The following is a 19,561-nucleotide window of genomic DNA, read 5'->3' on the forward strand; positions in this document are numbered from 1 at the left end:
AAAAAAAAAAAAAAAAAAAAAAAAAAAAAAAAAAAAAAAAATCATATCCCCTTCCCCAAACACAGGGCCAGGATGAGGTGCCAAGAGGCCATGCCTCATGCCTAGAGGCGGATTTTCAGTGACTGCTTAGCCCTAGGGGCCTGATTAGGACTGAAACACCTCAGACCAATTGCCCAGACAAACCATGTACCTGGCACTCTGGTCTCCAGACACCTCCCAAGAATGGCAACGGGAATGAAAAGGACTCGGTCAGAAAGCATCCAGGTGGGCAGAACCGACCTAATGTGAAGAGGTGTCTCAGGCAACAGGCAAAGCCTGGGGTGAGCCAGAGAGCATGGCCTCAAAGTCCCAGGTGGGCGGTCTTGGCCCCTCAGTATTCAGGGACTTGCCTGGGTGCCGTGGCTCCAGCTGCACAGGCCCGGAGAGCTGCCCACACCCCTTTTCTGACCTCCAGTCGGCCCCACTCACCAGCCTCTGTGCAAGGCCGGAAGCGGGGAGGGACAGGCTGCAGAGGGAGGCTAGGCCTCACCTCCCCCATCCCACAGATGAGCTTGGGCCCAGGGGTCTAGGTGGGAGAAGGGAAGTGGGGGTGTGGCTACAGCCCCAGATCTCAGTTGGACTTTATAGCCATCATGGGGGCCAGGAGGATTTTTTCAACTCCATCTTCATATCCCCTTCCCCAAACATGTGTGGTTCCTGTTTTGCTGCATCTGTAAAAGGCGCCGGGAGCTGGGGACTTGCCTTACACCTCTCGGTTAACACCCCTGGAGACTGATGGAGTTCAGAGCAGTGTAATTTACAGCCCATCTCTCCAATCTTAATTCACCCGATGCTCCTCTCTTCCTTATTGTATTAGTGTGACCCAGGTACCTGCCAACAATAATGGCCTCTCCAGCTAGGAGCCTCTCCCCCACTCCCAGGACAATTTATACCTTTTCCTTGGGATTTTCCCCCCTTAAATTAAACAAAAAGAGGAAAAATAAGAAAAGGTTAACATGGGTTTGGAGTGCTGCAGCCCCGTGGTTCTGGGCAGGGAGCCAATGGCCCGAGGGCACACACATGTGTGTGCTCTCCCAGAAGGGCCTTCACCGGCCCTGTTTTACAGCCACCTCGGCACAGACTCCAGGGTTCACGCATATGGCCAGACAGATGTGTCTGGCTTACGTTCAAGGCTGGAAAATGAAGAATTATGGAAGTGAAGGGCCCCGGGCATTAAAAGGGGGCGGCCGGCCGGGGGGAATTTTTCCTCTGCTGAGAAATCCTCCTGTGGCTGTGAGGCTGGAGGAAGAAGGCTGACAGGAGGCAGGGCCGCCAGCAGTGGTGCATGTGGGGCCTGTTCTTAAAGGGGCCACAGCAACCCAAACCCCAGCTGGCCCATAGCAGGCCTGTGGTGCCCAGGCCCGAGCAGCCTGCTCTGAAGGAGGTGACAGGGGAACAAAGCTCCCGAGCAGGGGCAGCCCCAGGCACCAGACGTCAAGCAAGATTCATACAAGACCTCTGGTTTGCAATGTACTGCCTGTTGCTGGAGAGGCCAAGCTGAGCAAGGCGCTCTTGACGAGGCCATGTCCCCATGGCATGTGCTCCCACAGCATCCTGTACTTCCCTTTGGCCACAGTGCACGCTGACGCCTCAAATCACTGGCTCCTCCATTCACTGTACACCCTGCACCTTCTGGGGCGGGACTTCTTTGGTTCGGTCCTGTGTCCCCCGACCCCTAGCCTAGCAGATGCTCCACTACCACTTATTACATACACACTGAGATGGAGACATGGTACTTGCTTCTAAGGAGTTCACAGTACAACAGTGGGGGTGGGGTGGGTGGGGAACAAGTCCAGAAATAACTGTAATACGAGACATGATACAAGTTTCAGAAATGAAGCATAAATCAGTGCCACAGGAACACTGAGCAGAGAGGGATGAATTCCTCCTGAGGGGTATCAGGGAAGGCTTCACTGGGGAGATGAAGTTTCATCTGAGAACTGAAGGAAGACTAGAGTTTCAACAGGTAATAGGAAATGTGGAGCAGGAAAAGGGTATTCTGGTCTGAGGGAACAGCATGGACTGAGACCCGAGAGTGGGACAGGGTAGAGCACGTCAGGGGACAGTGAGAGGAGAGGACGGTTAGTGTTGTGGTCCGGGCAGAAGGGCACTAGTGTCTGGACAGGCACTTTACACGCACTGTCATTCTGAGGTAGGTGCTGTTACCACTTTCGTTTCATAGATGAGGAAACAGTTTTAGAGAAGTTAAATAATTTGCCCAATGCCACGCAGCCCGTAAGGCTCACGGGCGAGAGAAGAAGAGGCTGAGAAAACACTGGGAACAGACAAGAAAACCTTAAATGCCATAGGAAGGAATTAGATTTCACTAGTGAAGCAGAGGCACAGATGATTTCTGAGCAGGGGAGCAGTTCTTTTGGGAAGAGAAGGATGACCACACGTGAGGTGCCCTGGAGGCAGCGAGGATCCTGGTGTGCGGACGGCACGTTTGCAGACTACCGAGTAAACAGCACCCCCTGGAGTTGTGCAATGCGTGGGCTCTGACTGCTCTAATCCAAGTCAGTACATGGCCTAGAGCAGCAGCTGTGGCAATGGGAACAGACAGGAGGGAAGGGAATAAATGAGCAGAAGGGGTTAAAAGCCAGTGAGGAATTTAAGAGGATTGTCTAGTTGCTACTGTCTATTAAGTCACCGAACAAATATCTGCTGAGCGCCAACTCTGCACACTGAGACTAAGAAGTGACAGGAAGGAGGAGGCCAAGAAGAGAATGGTGGTGAGGAAGCCTAGGAGGGAGGTGTGGCCAACAGAGGGCTTGCTTGTGCTCGACTGCGGCTGCAGGAAGGGGGCTTCAGGGCCTAAAGCTACAGGGACGTCAAGTATGACGGGGATCGAGACTCGATGAAGACAGGTACTTGGTGACTTCTGACACCACGGTTTCCATAATTGCTGGGTTGAGGGTCAGGACGTGGAGGCGGCGAGTATAGACAGAACCTTTGGGAAGACTGACGGTGAGGAAGAAAATAACCACAGGACAGGAAGAAAGACAGCCTGAGGATGAAGCTGCCTTGCAGGCCACAACAGAGGGTTACACACAGACCCCAGAAGGGCTGAGGAGGCAGCCACACCGTGACAGTGACCTGGTAGGAGGTACCACACACTTGATTTCAAGCAGCCAAGGGACACGAATACGTCAAGAGCAACGGATCCCAAATGGTATTCATTCCCCTTCCCGGGGCAGAGTTCTGGTCGGTGTTTCGACAAGTATCAGGCCACAGTGACCACTTACGGAGCACACACCGTGTGCCATTCATTGTGTTATGCGCTTTACACGCACTGGTTCCTGTAGGCCTCACGGCAATTCTAGGAGGCAGGCGCTACTACCACTTACATCTTACAGATGGGGAAACGGGCTCTGAGAAGTTAATGTCCCCGAAGTCACAAAACCAGTAAGTGGTGGAGCCCAGAATGTGATCAGGTCTGCCTGACCACAGAACATTAAGCCCTTGTGCCAAAGGCAAGGGGCGGCTGAAGCGAGGACTAGAAACAAGACATTCCTAAAGAGGCCCGATGCTTCCCCATGCTTACGGTCTTTAAAGTCTTTAAAGGGAGGAACACGACTGGCTCTTCTCTGTCTGCCCTGAGCCCCAGATAAGAGGAAGTGAGCTTATACAGTGTAAAAGGACAGACTTGGGAGAGCCATAGAGAAAAACTTGCCGCAAGTGCAGGTATGGGTCCACAGCAGAGCTGATGGTGGAGGAACCGTGTGTGGAGATGAAGTGGTTTCTCTCCAGGAGGGTTTAGTGTGTCCTGTCCAGAGGGGCTCAGCCATTACACTGGGAATCCAGATAAGCAGACTGTGGCTATGACATTCTCCTCCCTGAGAAGTGGTGTTCTCAACAGAGCACCTATGACCTCTCCAGGAGTGCCTGGATAAGGTTTAAGGGGACTCTGAAACCCTGAAATTGTGTGGAAGACTGTATATGTGTAGGTGTGTATTCACAGATCATCACTGGAGAAGAAGCTTTCAGCAGATTCTCTGACAAGAACCTGCTTCTGCCTTGGAGTCCACGAGAAGGGAGACTCCAGGCACCAAAAATGCTACCAGAATTTGGTGATGGAGAAAGAAAATGGGTGGGACCAGTAAGGACACTGCAAGACCGTCTCTTCCTGAGAGGGTCCTTCTTATCTCTACTTGTGACTCACACTGCGCGGGGCGCCGTCCCCCCCCCATGCCCTACACAGCCACCACCCTGATGGGAACCACCCTCCCCAGGCAGGCCCCACCTGGATCTTTTCTTGGCGACGCTGCTGCTCGGCTATCTTCCTGGCCAAAGCCAGCTTCTTGGCCCGAAGTTCCCTGATGTCATCCTCACCCCCGCTGCCTTCGGCCTCTGAATCTTCCTCAAAGTCTTCAATCACCACGTCCTCCTCCTTTGGGTGGTGGAGCAGACCAGGGGAGAGAGGAGACTGAGCCCATGGCCCTTCCCAGCCCCACCCTTCTGTCCTCCTAGCACTCCCAACTCCATGGGAAGAATGGCCTTTCCTTACAAAGGACCCCAAGGTGTGTGCTTCCTTCAACTCAGGCAGAGAGGGAGTCGACAGAAGCTGCCACCTTGCCCTACAGCAACTGCTCCCTTTTGCACTCCAGGCTCTTTCCTCTTGGAGAGTCATATGTCCACAGGAGAAGTGACTCACACACACATATACTTCCATGCTTATACACACAGCTCTCCATTCTCCTTTGCACACACTCACCAAGTCTTGCTTAGAACATATTTTCCTTTTGAAATCACCAAAGGGGAAAACAACAGAGAAAGCTGAACCACTCAATTTAGACCTAATTCCTGCTAACGATCTGATAGGAATCAATTCTGGCCAAGAGCTGTGAGTTAGGCGTGGAAGCTCCCCTGCCCCCGAGATAGCTTCAGGGAGCAGATGCTGTAGCTCAGCAGACCTTGCCCTGGTTTCTTTTTAAGACCACAGCCTGGCGGTGTGGGGGCTGCTGAGCCCCATTACAGGAATTCACATGACATGACCTTGCTCGGCTGCCCTCTCGGGTCTGGGCAGGCTAGGAGATGGCTGGCTAGCTTCAGGAGCCTCCTGCCAGGCTGGTGGAGCCTTCCCCAGGGATGGCCCCTCCCCGCCTGCAGCCTCAGCTCTCAGAAGCCCCCACTCCCCGGGTGGTCCCAGGCTCCATTCCTCACTCTCTCACTTCTGACCTTGGTCAGCAGAGAACATGCAGCTGCCCAAGACAGTGTCCTCTGAGGGACAGCATTAGCATGGGTAACAGGGAGTGATTTAGTAGGAGAAGATTCCTGTGTTTCTAACTAGATGATGATAATAATGACAATGATTATGACAATAACAGCTACCATTTACTGAATGCTTATTGTTGGTCAGATAACTAGGCTAAGTGTTTTTCACGTATCAACTCATTTAATGCTCACGATGGTCTGTGAAATAGGTGTCACTATCATCCCTTCTTTATAAATGAGTACACTGAGGTTTAGAGAGTTAAACAGTTTGCTCAAGGTCAAAGGTAATAAGTGGCAGATCAGGGATTCAAATTCCAGTGGGACAGACTCCAAAGTATGTGCTCTTACCAACAAGGCTGGGGTCTTGAATCTAGACAGTAAGGCCAGACCAGCCCTGAATGGCTCAGGCTTCCACTAAGCCCACCCGGGACCTGTTCATTAGAGTCTTGCTCTCTCCTCTAACTGTCCATCTCAATATGATATTCTGAAGGATTCTTTGGGCTGAAAGTGGTTGGTATAGTGTGTGGGTGCATAGGTGATACTTTTGTCTTGGGAGCAAAATCTAGGGGCAGGAAGACAGGTGTTTTGGTAGCATCTCTAAGGAATGGGACTCTCTTCTGCTCATGAAGAATGATGCCTGAGGAAACAAAGAATCACCGTCTCCTTCTTCCTCCCCCAACCAGCTTCAGTGATCCAATCTTTCAGTTTAGGGAGAGACGGGGGTCTCAGGATGGGGTTAGAACTGTCACTATCCAAGAAGTCTCAGGGGTCTGGGACGCTGTCCACAGTCACCATGCATCTGACGACCCACAGACTATTCATTTCTGGGAGGCCCAGGCCATGAGGAGGAAGACTCGGTCTACACATTTGCTTCCTTGTTCGTGAGGTTAACCTGGACCAGAGTCAGTGGGACAGGATGGCTAACTAACCTGTTGGGGGAACACTGCCTCTGCCTGCTCTGATTAGAGATCCACAGGGTTATCACGGGGCTTGGAGTAAGCTTGACTGAGGTCAAAAGGGGGTCAGTGAGGCTTGTCTGAGGTTCACTCAGCTCTCACAGCAAACGAGGAAGTGTGGGGTTATGAAATTACAAAGACCAGGGTAAGCAGGGTTTCCCAGGGGCCACTAACATAAAGGAACCCAGGAGGCTCGTGGGAAAAGGAAGAAGTGGGCAGCATGGTGTGGGTCATAACCTTTGTTTGGTCACTAAGCCTTAGAAGGAGAGAGAGAGTGGCACAGCCAAACTCTGGGCCTGGAGAGCTGGTCTGATCCTCCTAAGAGTGGAGGAGGCCCCCCTTGGCATTTACATTGTGCCCTTCTCTCCGGGCCTCACTTGAGGTGAGATTTGGTACCGGATTTGGTACTGTGGGCTCCACCGGCCAGAGGACATCTCTCACAGCAGTCCTGGATGCTGGCCTTGCTTACTTTCCACTGTCTGCCTCAGCCTTGAAGTGTGGGTGAGACAGCTGGCTGAGGCACTGCCCCGCCCATGCTTCCCTGCACAGCACCCAGGGCTTGGGTGGCATGCTCCGTCCCACCTCAAGCCTGGACACCCCGATGGCTTTAGCAACCCACCGCCTCCTCCCATACTGACAGCTCATTCTTTCCCGTTATTCCCTGCCCAGGTTTCATCTGGAGTCTGGAATCATGGGCTCAGCTTTATCCCTGGAACCACCTCTGTCCTGGAAGCTGAGCCCTGTGTCATCAGGGGTGGGGTGGGGTTCTCCAGCTATTCTAATGAAGCCAGTCCAAGACTCTGCTGCTCTGAAGACTCTGAACCAAAGGTGGCCACTCTATCACTGCTTCAGATCACAAACGACAGCTTCCAGCTGACATCTGGCTTCCCTGGCCTGTTGCTGATTTCATCCCTGCACCCCACCCTGCTCCACCAGGCGCTTGAGACTGCTGTGGGCCAAATGACTGTGTTGGCCTACGGGTGACCTGGCCTCTGGCTACAATCACTTCCGTCCCTTCTTGAAGTCCCACGTTCCTTCCCACCTAAGTCTCCTCTGTCTTTAACGCTGCAGAGGAAAAAAGGAGAGTCAACCTTCAGGCATAAGTGAGCTGTGTGTGTGTATACACCCAGACAGAGCTACCCACACCCAGACAGACAGCAGGGCAGCTGGCAGCTATAGGAAACGCATGCATGTGCCGGCATCACCACACACTCACATTTACTCAGAACCTACAGCCAGCAGGGCAGACGGCGGCAGAGTTCTGTTTCAACTAACACACAAACCCAGCACACACAGACCTGTGACAACAATCCCCCTCAAGAAGACACATACGTGGACAGGAGGGCAACCGGTGGTGGGGCTTAGCAGGGGTGTGTACACGGTCTCGTGCGCATGCGCATACACACACACATATACACATGGTCTGGAGTGAAGCAAGGGCTACAGGAACAACCAAGGGCAAACAAACAAGAGGAGAATTCCTTAATCACATCAGGATGTGCAGGAGGGAGGGAGGGAGCGAGTGAGCGAGGGAGGGAGAGTAGGCCGGGGGAGGGGGTGATTTTCCACACGGGGCCAGCAATGTCAGCTCTTCCTGTACGTGTGCTGGAGGCTGGAGTTCAGGCCTGTGCTGCGCTGAGCTCCACACATCTATAAACTTGATCCTCAGCCTGAACCCTAACACCCCCCACCCCCAACTCCCTTTCCTAAGCCTCCCGAGCTGCACATTATTAAACTCTTTCTTTCCCTCCCTTCTCCTCCAATGCAACATTAAAAAGAAGCATCTGGAACTCGTAGCAGAGTGAGATGGAGACACTGGGGTGGGACTGGCAGGAAGGGGCACCAGCAGAGTGCACTCTTGAGAAGTTGGCTGGTCACGTCCACATCCATACTGCTGTGAGCGGTTATAAATAACCAGGGTAAGAGCAGCAGCCATGGGCAGAGCAGGGTTGGGGGCGGGGAGGGGAGCCTTCCCTCTGCCACAGCGGGCTCTCCCCGCATAGTACCTCATCTTCCAGTTGTTTTCCCTCTTGGCTTCCCATTTCCTTTCCCATGGTGTCTGGGACGGGTGCCACTGACACATATTTTCCACCCTTGAATGCCAGCAGAGGCTCTTCTTGTCCACAAAGGGCTTCCAGAAAATACTTCAGCACTGTGACCCTTTTGCAGTCGGCTGCAATAACCTACAGGGCGAGAGGGAGAGAAGCAAAACAGCATTTTTTGAAAGGGAAGATGAAGATGACAGGCACTGTTTGCTGGCAGAGGGGCACGTGACAAGTGTGTCAAAGTTACCCGACAAGGCTGTGGGGTGAACGAGCGGGAGTTTGAGCGTGTGTGAGACTGTGAAGGAGGGCCAGGGCAAGGGGGTTGAGGTCAAGGTCCTCTGGAGGAAGAGAGCACCACTACCTCTCTTAGGTCATCTCTGGGGAGCAGACAACCCCATGATCAAGGCCCTCTGGGCTTTGCCTTTCTTCTACTGAGGTCCTGATATAAAAAAAGAATACACTAGATTCTTCTAAGTTTAGCATTTAATTGATAGAAGGAAGGAGGGAGCACAGAACACTGGCTTTCACAGAATACAGCTTCCTGGTACCCTCACGGCCACTCCATTCTCCTCCCGGCTCCCCTCTCTCTCGGTTCCCAAGAGGAGCCCTTCTAGCCTGAGTGCAAAATGAATGATGAGGGCTTTCTTGGCTGTTTCATTTCAGCTAGATCACTTCAGGCTTCCCCTGACAGGTTCCTGCTCCACCTAAGAGCTTCTCGTGCTCAAGAGACTGGGGCCAGGCAGGAAATTGTTGTCAGGAGAAGGGAGACAGGCAAAGCAGGTAGGGGGTGTTTCACCAAAGCTCTGCTCCTCCAGGGGTCCACCCCATCCTGCTCCCATGTGGCCATATCAGCACATAAGCCAGTGCTGTCAGAGAAACTGGGGCTGATTTAGCTGAAATGAAATTCAACATCTTGAGCAATTGTCAAATTTGTAAGTGTCTTAGAGGAAGTTTCCATAGTCACTCTGTCTGGGGTCCTTCTCCTGTGAGACCACACAGGTGTGTCCTCACCTGTAAACCCGTCTGCATTGCTGGCACCCTCGCATGCCCTGCTCTTCATCTCTGGCCTCTGGGGTCCTTTCCTCCTTACTGGCAGGGCATGTACCAAGGAAGTGCTTGATCTGGAGCTTGGAAACTGGTGAAGGCCATCACTGCCTCATCAGCACTAACCTTAGCCCCTGGAGAGTGCCCTCCACCATGCTTTCCCATTCCAGACCACAAAAGGGACCTCTACGTCTGTATCACATAGTAAAGTACAAACTTGGAGACTGGCTTTGCTTGTTTGTTCCTTGTTTTACAGGTGCATATGCCCCTCACCTGGACAATAACCCCACTGGTAGCAAAGGGATACATCTTGCACTTTTTGTGCTTCTCTACCAGGGGGTGCTAAGGGCAAGTGGGGCACACAGGAGGCTCGCAGTAAGGACCGACAGGCACAGGGGAACATGAGGCAGGTGTGATCCAAGTCTTCTAGGACACTGTGGAGCTGAGCGCTACTGTGCCAGCTGGCTGGCCAGGGCAAGTGCAGCACGCACCAGTCAGCTGTGACTCCAACTCTGTGACTCTATCCTTTGCTGCCTCTCCCAGCCAAACCTGCTATTCTCCCTGCCTATGAGTGCCCCCTGCTCACCCTCACCAATGGCCCTGGTAGCATTATAGGCCTGAATCTCAGGCTAAGTCTCGACCACCTCCACCTGAGAAGCTGACTTAACAGGTGCTCAGCTACCCAGAGAAAGCTTAGGAAAGGACAGCCATCTTGACCTTGGGGTGCCAGGTCCTGGACTTGGGCCAGGGCAGGTAGCCATAGGTTCCACTGCGTGTGTTTGTTCAAACATGTCATGAGAAAGGCTAGGAATACAGAAGCAGGGGCTAAAAAGCATTAAAGAACAGAGCTGCAGTGAGTAATGGCCTGGCAGGCAGCACGCACAGTGGCCTCCCTGCATCCCCAGCCTCTCACTTGCAGAGGAAACTTCTGCATTTCCACAAGACTGCCAGTTTCCTCTCTGTGGTCTAATTTTAACCACCTTGTCGTTACAGTGTGTGTCAGCCACCTGACCCCACTATGACCTCTGACCTTATGCCCCAGCTACTGCTTGCACTATGGAGAATTATGTAATGGGTCCAGGACTTTCCTTTTTCAGTGTGAGGCTGCTACCAGTGAATGGAGAGGAGGTGGGGGTTAAGGGGTGAGAGGAAGACAGAGGAAAAGCTTGGCCATGGTCCTTGGCATCACCTGGATGGTAAGAAGTATGCCAGGACTCTTGCTGAATATGCAGCAGAAATGTGCCCAGAAGAGCAGAGCATGTCCATGGCTGTGTGTGCCCGCTGATAGGCAGTGAGAAGAGTTCCTGCTGTTTACAGCATGGGCTTGGTGGCATGCTCAAAGGCTCAGGAAGAAAGTGTGATTAGTGGCCAAGAGGGAGAAAGGGCACATTATGGACGTGGGACTCCTGAGATGGGGATTTCCAGGGCACAGCAGGGGGGCCCCAAGGATGCAGACATCCTGAGTCTGCCTGCAGCACATCCTTAGGGGATCAGTGGGGATTGTCATTCACACGGAGACAAAAGCAAAAAGGCGTGTCGTGTCCCCCCACCCCCTTTTTTGATTGTCCCTCTAATGTTTAGAAGGAACAAGGCTTCTTTGGGGATTTTGTCTGCTATGGCCAGTTAGTTCCTTCCCTAGGGCGAGGGCACTCCTGGCTGATTCTCAAGGGTTTCGATCCACTGGGATCTCTGAGATGCCACTAAAAGATCTAAAGAGAATTCTAGGTGTCTGCAGAGAGACAAGCTACCCAGCCTTTTGGAACTGCAAACTCCCTCCTTTGCAATCCAACTAGCAGGGAGGACAGCCAAGGTTGTGCTGTCTCCTTAGGTTTCCAAAGTGAGTGAGAAATGGGCTTCTAGTTATATAGTAGATGGGGGAACTGAGAGAGAAAGTCTAGGGCTTGCCCAGGGGCATAGAGAAACTTCTGTCTCCAGCCTTCTGGCCTATCTGGTAAAGCATTCCACTTTAAGGCCAGAGGAATGAGCCCAGCAGAATGAGGACCACAGTTCTCTTGGTCCTGTAGTTTACAAGAGGCTTATGGGAATATTCTCCCAGACAAAGACGCCAGCACTTGAGTTGGGGAAAAAGTTTAAATGTGGTTAATAAGGGACACCGTGATGGAAGAAGCCCTTCGAACCACCCATAAAGAGCCAACTCCAAGATGCTCTTTGGCTGGCCAAGAAGGACTTCCTGGTAGGACAGGGGTTAAAGCTGGGCTCCCTGCTTGGAGAGGAAGGAGTCCAGCTGACGTCTATGACATAATCCTCACAACAGCTCTGTTCATGAGTACATTTTTCCGTTCTATATCAATGAAAAACACAGAATGTAAGCGGCCTGTACATTGCAGCTCTGGGCAAACTCTAGATTCTCTAGAGGAGACAGAGCTGGGCAGGGGAGGCCTCCGTCATGGGCTGTTAACAGGCTAGAGGTAAGTAAAAGGGCTGCTGGCCAGGGGCTACCCCAGGGAACCTGGGACCCAGCACCTTCTCAGTAGCAGTTCTGGCCCTTCTGGAGGGAGACTCACTGTGTAGGAGATTACCAGGAACTCCAACACTGATGGACAAAGTGTCTCACACAAATCACTCTAGTCAGCTTTGAAAAGAAAACTGGGGTTTTAGGTCAGGGAAGAGCTAAAAGAAAGGCGCCCAGAGAAAGCCCCTTTCCGTTCCCCTGAAAACCATCTGAGGCAGCGTGCCCCACCAGTGGGAACTGAAACCTCTAGCTTCAGGGCTCCGGTTATCACTGGATCAGGTCCACACGCAAAGAACCAAGCAGAAAGGAGGACTGAAAGCAAGATGTGGCAAGGCCACACAGGAGTCTGTCCTGTCACAGGCTCAGTTCCTTAGAGGTATAATGAGAGCATGCATGGGGTAAGTGGAGCTTGGAGCTATGTGGAAAGTTAGGTCTTGTGGAAAGCAGGAAGAAACCTCTAGGTCAAGAGAGAAGAGGGAAGGCAGACCGAGCTACTGGTCTGGGGTACCTTAGGTGGGGTTGATAAGCAAGGAATGGAGTGTTCTACAGCCACTTGGCAGGAGACAAGCCCGGCCTGGGCAGAGATGCCCTGGAAGGAACAGAAAAAGAGATCTGTCTTATGGACTGTGGGGGAGGGCGACAGATAGAGAAAAGGAACTGAGCACCAGGTACCACAGACTGATTGATGTCCTCTGAGTTGCAAGACTCAACACCTCAGAGCTGCCACAGAGAAGGGAGAACACTCCTCCCTTCCCTGCGCCCGTGTAGCCAAGAGAGCTCTGAGAACCAGGCCTCTGGATGCAAGTTCTAGGGAATGAGGCACTCACTCCATCTTTATTGGGGTCCCTGTTATCTCCAAACGGGCCTCTTGGAAGGCACAAGCACAACAGGGGCTTGTTTGATTTTGTAGTTTCTTTTTTCTGAACTCTTGGTTTGGGGGAACCAGAATTTAAACCTGTACTATCAGCCAGTTCTCTATTTTTTTCTGGTCTTAAAAAGTCCTGCTTGCTACTGCTCCTCTGGTTAAAGAGAAAAAAATCACATGGGTTTTCCTCTACAAACTGAAGTTTACAGGTTGTTTTTCTTGTTTCTCTAAATGGAGCCAATTATTCTCACATTTGTTGAAACCTTCAATCAAATTTTATAGCTTGTTAATTTTACAGAATGTCCTTAGAGCAAATAAGATGCAGACAGAAAGTGAAGTCTTGCGGAGATTATTAAGAAAGCTTAAAATAGCCTGCAAATCCACCACCAAGGCTGGTGAATATAGGCTGTTTGGCTGGCTTCTGAGGTCAATTAGCAATGGGTTAATTATCATCTTTAATAAGCCAAGCCTACAGATTGGCTACAAGAAGCTAAAGTCAGACTAAAGCGTTTTCACAAACTGGGAACCTCTGGTTATTCACGACTCACCCTCACAGGAGACTACAGGGTGGGAAGGACAATTCTGTAGTGGCCAAGGGTGGGTCAGCCTACAAAGAGGCCTGCCAATGAAAGTTCAGACACAGGGAATCCTCTGGAGCTGGGAGGACAGAGGAAGTGGTTCATTCACATTCCTAGAGGGAGGGGTTTCCAGGCAGGGAGCGGACTCCAGAGGCAGGAGGGAGCTGGCCATAAGGATGCACATTCACTCTGAACACACAGGGAGTAGCTTACGATGGGGAGACAGACATTCGCAGCCTACCTGAATCAGAGTGAATTGGTACTGGACTATGAGAGATGGTGGCGGGTCAGAGGGGAAAGAAAGGAAGAACCTGTGCAGGTGCTGAATGACAAAGGGGGCAGAGGGAGAAGAGGCACGGGTCCCTGTGCTAGACACATAACCTGAAAAGCCCTGGGCACACTGTCAAGGGAGTCACTCAGCACTTCACCATTTCCCTATCCCTGCTGCAGCGGGGCCCCATTTCTATGCAACGCAGCTAAATGCAGGCCTCTCCTGCATTTAGCTTTCGATCCCAATGTCCAGACCCAGCACTCCTTAGTCCTATATGGTTAGTCTGTGTTAGTTGAGAGGTCAATGAATCACAAAATGAGATGTTAACATCGTCGACCAGCCCACAGCAGTCACCCCATTCCACATGTCTGGTCCCAACAGCTGTGTTTTTTTCACAGTGGAGGCAATGGGGGGCGCTACCCATCAGCTGACAACACGCAGATGCCTGTTCAGAGTGGTATGGCAGCCGCTCGCCACACCCACCTCTACTGTGTGTGTGTGTGTGTGTGTGTGTGTGCGCGTGTGTGTGTGCGTGTGTGCAGTTGCACCCCTGCACTGCCCTGAAGTCTCCTAGAGAGGGATGGGTGGGAACTGGAAAATGGTTAGGTAGAAGACTTCAGGGACAGGGAAGAGGCTACCCTAATAGTCTTACTGTATATTCCAAAAGGTGCAGGTACCTGGCTACTGGGAGGCAGATTATGTTCACCCTGGAGGGAGAGTCGAGGGAACAGAATTGTGGAGCATACCCTGGCACTGAGAAGATAAATACAGTAGAAACAATGGGTCCATTCTGGAAAGAGGCAAGTTGAGGCAATAAACGGGGTTGATCAAGAGCCTGGGCTTCACAGTCAGAGAGACTTGCGAGACTTGTCTTAACTACGACTTCCTAGCTGTGTGTCTACAGACAAGTTACTTAGCATCTCTGAGCCTCTGTTTGCTCAAGTTGTTCTGAGGTTTAAAAGAGATAATGCATTATCAAACATTCAGCAAGGTGCCCGGGCCAAGTGCTCAATTAATGAATGGCTGTTCTTTTTTCTTCTTCCTTGCTGCCTCACTCTGCTCAGACGTGCGTGGAAGCCAGACTCAGAGGTAATGAAGAAGGAAACATGGGGCTGGCACTCCTCTGGAATGTTCACCTGGCTGTTGAGGCTGCTGGAATATCTTACTCAGAACTAAGGTGCTGGATCCAGGCTGCTGGGTAGGCCACTTGGTGGAAGCAAGGCCTGGCCTCTCTCTAGCTGTCCCTCCTCCTAATCTCCACAGAGATTCTTAGGCCTAACCACAGACACGCATTCTGTGGGACTCTAGAGAGGCCTCAAGGACCTGGGCTTTAGGATAAACAAGGCATTAATGCACACAACAGAACTAAAATCCTGTACTGAATATCAAGACTGCCTTGTCCATCTAGCTACTTCATACTGGGGTTGTGTGGTGGCTTTGTCTTTTTGGCACTATCCTCCTTAAATGAGACCCAGCTGGATCCTTGCTCCAGGTTCCTCAATACAAAAGAAATGATGAGAAAATCCCCAATGTGGCATTTTCTACCCACCTGAATTTCCTGAGCTTGGAATTCTGAACAAAGCCAGAGAGAGGAGTCTGGATTTTCCTGTGTAAAGTACAGCTTGCTCTTCTCCAACGGTTCCCTCGTGGAAAGAAACTATTCTTTTCTAGAGCTCTGAGCTCCGGCTGTACGAGCAAGGTGCATTCTCAACATGAGCCCGTTGCAGAGAGCAAACTATAGGCAGCAGTAGCTTGGGCTGCAGTCCAATCCGCTTCCCCTGCAGAGTGCTCTGAGAGCAGCCACCCACATCGGCAGGAGTCAGGGGCGGATACTGGCACTGCCAACACAAGCCTTTCAGGTCTGGCTGGCTTCAGCTGGTCTGAAACCTGGAACACAGGCGCTGGGGCCCTCACTTACTGAACCAGCAGGGGAGGCTACAAGCTCAGCCCCTGGGGATGAAAGTCCTCATGTCTGTCTCAGTCTGCAAATACCCGCATGCAGTCTGTTTCCACATTGCCAGTTAGTTCTGGGCTAGGAGCACTTATCTTGGGCTCCAGTTACGCTGAGCTACATTCTTATTTGCTTCCAGATGGCCAGGATCAGGAGACCACCCTTTAGGTTTGTGTTCAGGTTCCTTCACCAAATTTGTTCCTAGTTTTACTTCACGTGTGTGGGGGAGAATACCCTCTCTGAGATATCTGCAGCACTCGACACACTTAGTCAACAGTCAATTCAACAAATATTTTCTAAATGCCTACTGTGTGCATTAGGCACTGTTCCAGGCCCTGAGGATTCAGTAGAAAACAAAGTCCCCGGTGGCTCCAGTGGGTGGCGGGTCACATTCAGATCAGGTATATGGAAGACTCTCTGCCTCTGTCCTAAGAGAGAAATCCGTCACCCTGGCCTTATGACCTGCAGCACGCAGGGTGGCAGAATCCTCATTCCTCTTCCCTCAAGGAGGAGGAAGAAACAGCCCCAGGAGACCTGGCACAGCGCTCCTTTATCCCTTTTAGGTGACGGGTCCTCAGGAAGTCAGGATGGAGAATTAATTCCCTCGGGCTCAGCCTCACTATTAGATGAAATCCCGATCTCTCTTAACGCTTTCCCTGACTTGTCTGAGCCCTCTGCCACCCACCGTCCCCTCCCCACTGTGTATCACCACTCTCCCTTCTTGCTATTATTCCCTAATCCTCAATTCAAGGCCCCAGGCAACCCTGTTTGATATCCCCCCACATGCTGTTGGCTCCCTTTTGCACCTCTGAGGCTTTGCTGTTATTCAATCAGTTCATTCCCTCGTCTTCCTTTATGTTTGATACAAAGTCTTTCTTAAGAAGTCTTACTCAATGTGCCAGCCCACCGCCCACACATTTTTCCTAAGGCTCTACTATGTGTTAGACATTTTGGGCACATAAGGGAGAACAAGGCAGACGCCATCCTTGACCTCACAGAACTTTCAACTAGAGAGGGATTCCACAGCAACCTATGCTAACTCTCCCAAGTCCACAGGTGGTCCCTTCAGCACCTGTAGCCTAGGCCAACACTTCATTCACCTCCTCTGACCTCACTAGCAGCCCTCAGCATGTGTACTGCTTCCACGAAGAGTCGCCTGTCTTTCAGAGCCACGCTGCCACAACCGGAACCTCCTCCATATCATCTCCCAGTGATCCAACCCTTTCCTGAATATTTCAAGTGGGGAGGATTCAAGACTGTGGATTTAAAACCATCAAATGCTTAAGAAACGTGGGAGTAATTTTTATTGTTACCCACTTAATGGATTTCTTTGTTTTTCCTGTTATCTTCCAGTATTGACGACGCTGTATGAGAGGTCTGTTACTATTCTGACTCTACAAGGGGGTTCATTTTCTACCAGGGAGCCCATTCCATTTTTGGACTTTTCTAATTGGTAGAAACGTCTATCTCTTTTAAGCCCAAATTTGCCTCCTGGTGCTTCTAATTCTGTTCCCGGGGGCCACATAAAAACCCCCAAATTCTGCTTCTACCTGACTGGCCTCGGATGGTTTGAAGTCGATTGTATTATACCTTCCCTAGGCTGAACAGCCCCACTTCCTTCAACTGCTCTTCACTTCAACTGTCTCAACATCCTGCTTATTCTTTCACCGAGACTTTCACTGAGACTAATGTGTCTCTGAGAGCGAGTGCCCACGTGTGAGCCGGCAGCTGAAAACAGACGGAACATCTCCTCCTTGTTCCATTCTGGATACCTCCGTCCTATGAATTGAGGCCAAAACTGTACTGGTTTTCTTGTTCACCACCTTGTACTAAGGACACATTGTGAGCTTTTTAATCAACAAATCCCCAAAGTGTTTCCACATAAATGGCTAAATAATCTCTCCCCCCGCTAAGTGCAAGTCCTCCACTGTTCCCTTTTAAACATTCCTTCACTGAGGCCTCCCCATGCTATAAAAAAAACCCCGTTTACTTACGATTGCGCTGCGTGCTACTTGCTATGTGCAGCTGACTTTTTGGATAAGGTAGCATTCTACCTTTATTCCTAGTTGATTTCATCTTGTTATTTACTTCTTTCATTGTAACCTATCAAGTTTTATTTGGATCCTACATTTGTCACCTGAGAATGTGTTCCCTCTCAAATTCATGACATCTACAAATCTGATCTGTTGATTCGTTAATGCTTCTCAGTATCTTTCTCCCATCAGTCTGTCCTGTTTTCTCCCCTAAGTAAGATTCTTGAAGGTAGGCACCATAATTTGTACACACACACACACACACACACACACACACACACACACACACGTATTTAAAGAAAAATCTATCTGTAGCATCTAACACACACTGAGTACGTGGATAGTGTGGATGACATGATCACAAATGGGAGACAGCCACACTGTACAATATGTGAGTCATACTCTGTGTTGTGCAACACAGACACCCTGGATAAACTCAGAGATGCTACTCTCTGCTTTGGATAGTGCTCCCTGTGGAGGTTGGGGCTCAATAAAACACAGGTACTCTCTTTTGACAGGTTGCCTACTGAGTTTTGGGTTTGAAATAAGATACCACAACAAGCCAAGCTCTGGGCACGTTTTGCCTTGTCTTAACTAGAGGCTGTTGCCCCTGGACAGGGTATAACACACCTCAGCAAGGGGTAAGACCTAAGTTCTTCAAAGCACCAATGTGGTGCTCTGAGAAAAAAAACTGCAGCCATATCTCAAGAATCCTCATGGCATATTAAAAATATGGCACACAGAAATTCTGAGATTAGGGCTGAGGTAGAAAGCCACTTTAAGTTGTATTTTCAGATTCTACACCCAGAGTCCTGAATCTTACACGTGGCCCATGCCTCAAGCTTGGCTAACTAAAGCTAACTAACTAAAGTCCATCCATAGTTTGAGATAAGGTGTAAGTAAGGTAAATGTCTGGGATGCAGAAGAAATTCAATAAATATCAGTTCCCTTTTCTATACCTCTAAACACTGAAAAGCATTTTTTTTGAGAGACAGAGAGAGAGAGAGCGCAAGTGAGTGAGGGTCAGAGAGAGAGAGGGAAAGTGAGAGAAAGAGGGAGAAGTGGGGCTCACCCAAAGCAGGGCTAGAGCTCACTTGATGTGAGACTCAAACTCATGAACTGTGAGATCAAGACCTGAGGTGGTCAGAGCCTTAATCAACTGAGCCACCCAGGCACCCAACACTAAAAGCGTTTTTAAAAACCACCTGCATCTTGGGCGCCTGGGTGGCTCAGTCGGTTAAGGGTCTGACAAGCTCAGGTCATGATCCTGCAGTTTGTGGGTTCGAGCCCTGTGTTGGGCTCTGTGCTGATAGCCCGGAGCCTAGAATGTGCTTCGGATCCTGTGTCTCCCTCTCTCTGCCCCTCCCCAGCTCTTGCTCTGTCTCTCTCTCAAAAATAAACATTAAAAAAAAAAAAAAAACCCAAAAACAAAACAACCACCTGCATCAAAATCACATAGTGAGTCTGTTAAAAATGCATACTCCTGGATTCCACTTTGCACTAAATTAGTGTTTCTAGGGACAGGGGCTTGGAATGTGTACACGAACACTGAAGTTTGAGAGTCAGTGCTTTAAAGGGTGGAAGACTACAGGAAGTCCCCATGGACCATGAGATCATGACCTGAGCCAGAGTCGAGTTGGATGCTTAACTGACCGAGCCTCCAGGTGCCCCGGAAGCAGTTGTTGTTGTTGTTGTTATTGTTATTATTATTTAAAGGTTCTACTTTCAAGTAATCTCTACACTCACAACCCCAGGATCAAGAGCTGCATGCTCCTCTGACTGAGCCAGCCAGGTGACTCTGAAGCAGCTACTATTACATTCGGGTACTGATTATAGAGAAGAAGAAACTGAAACTTGAGTAAATTAAATGAGATGTGAAGCCAGATGAAAGGAGTTCCTAGCCTTGTGTTCATGCCCCCTCACCAGAGCCACTTCCCGGGACAGCTTTATGCCACAGGGCTTTAGCCATAACAACAAAATCCGCTGCGTGCTTCCTTCACCCTGACAGCTACAGCTAACGCTTAGTGAACGGCTGCTACATGCCAGGCACCGTGCCAGATACGGTCCATACACAACTCCTCTAATCCCCACG

The 19,561-nt window shown here is 50.6% G+C and overlaps 1 protein-coding gene across 6 annotated transcripts in view; it reads right to left on the reverse strand.

Moving 5' to 3' along the window:
- The window catches only part of SMG6 (SMG6 nonsense mediated mRNA decay factor), a 227,631-nt gene that overhangs the window by 14,680 nt on the left and 193,390 nt on the right, over positions 1 to 19,561 (reverse strand). For all 6 annotated transcript variants that reach the window (XM_040455512.1, XM_040455513.1, XM_040455514.1 and 3 more), the window contains 2 exons: positions 8,216 to 8,392; positions 4,283 to 4,429 (listed from right to left, as the gene is read on the reverse strand). In XM_040455512.1, coding sequence (XP_040311446.1) covers positions 4,283 to 4,429; positions 8,216 to 8,392 — 324 coding nt within the window. The remainder of the gene's footprint in view (positions 1 to 4,282; positions 4,430 to 8,215; positions 8,393 to 19,561) is intronic.

Source organism: Herpailurus yagouaroundi, unplaced genomic scaffold, assembly GCF_014898765.1.
Source record: "Herpailurus yagouaroundi ecotype Mexico unplaced genomic scaffold, PumYag 215, whole genome shotgun sequence".
In the NCBI taxonomy this organism is placed as follows: domain Eukaryota; kingdom Metazoa; phylum Chordata; class Mammalia; order Carnivora; family Felidae; genus Herpailurus; species Herpailurus yagouaroundi.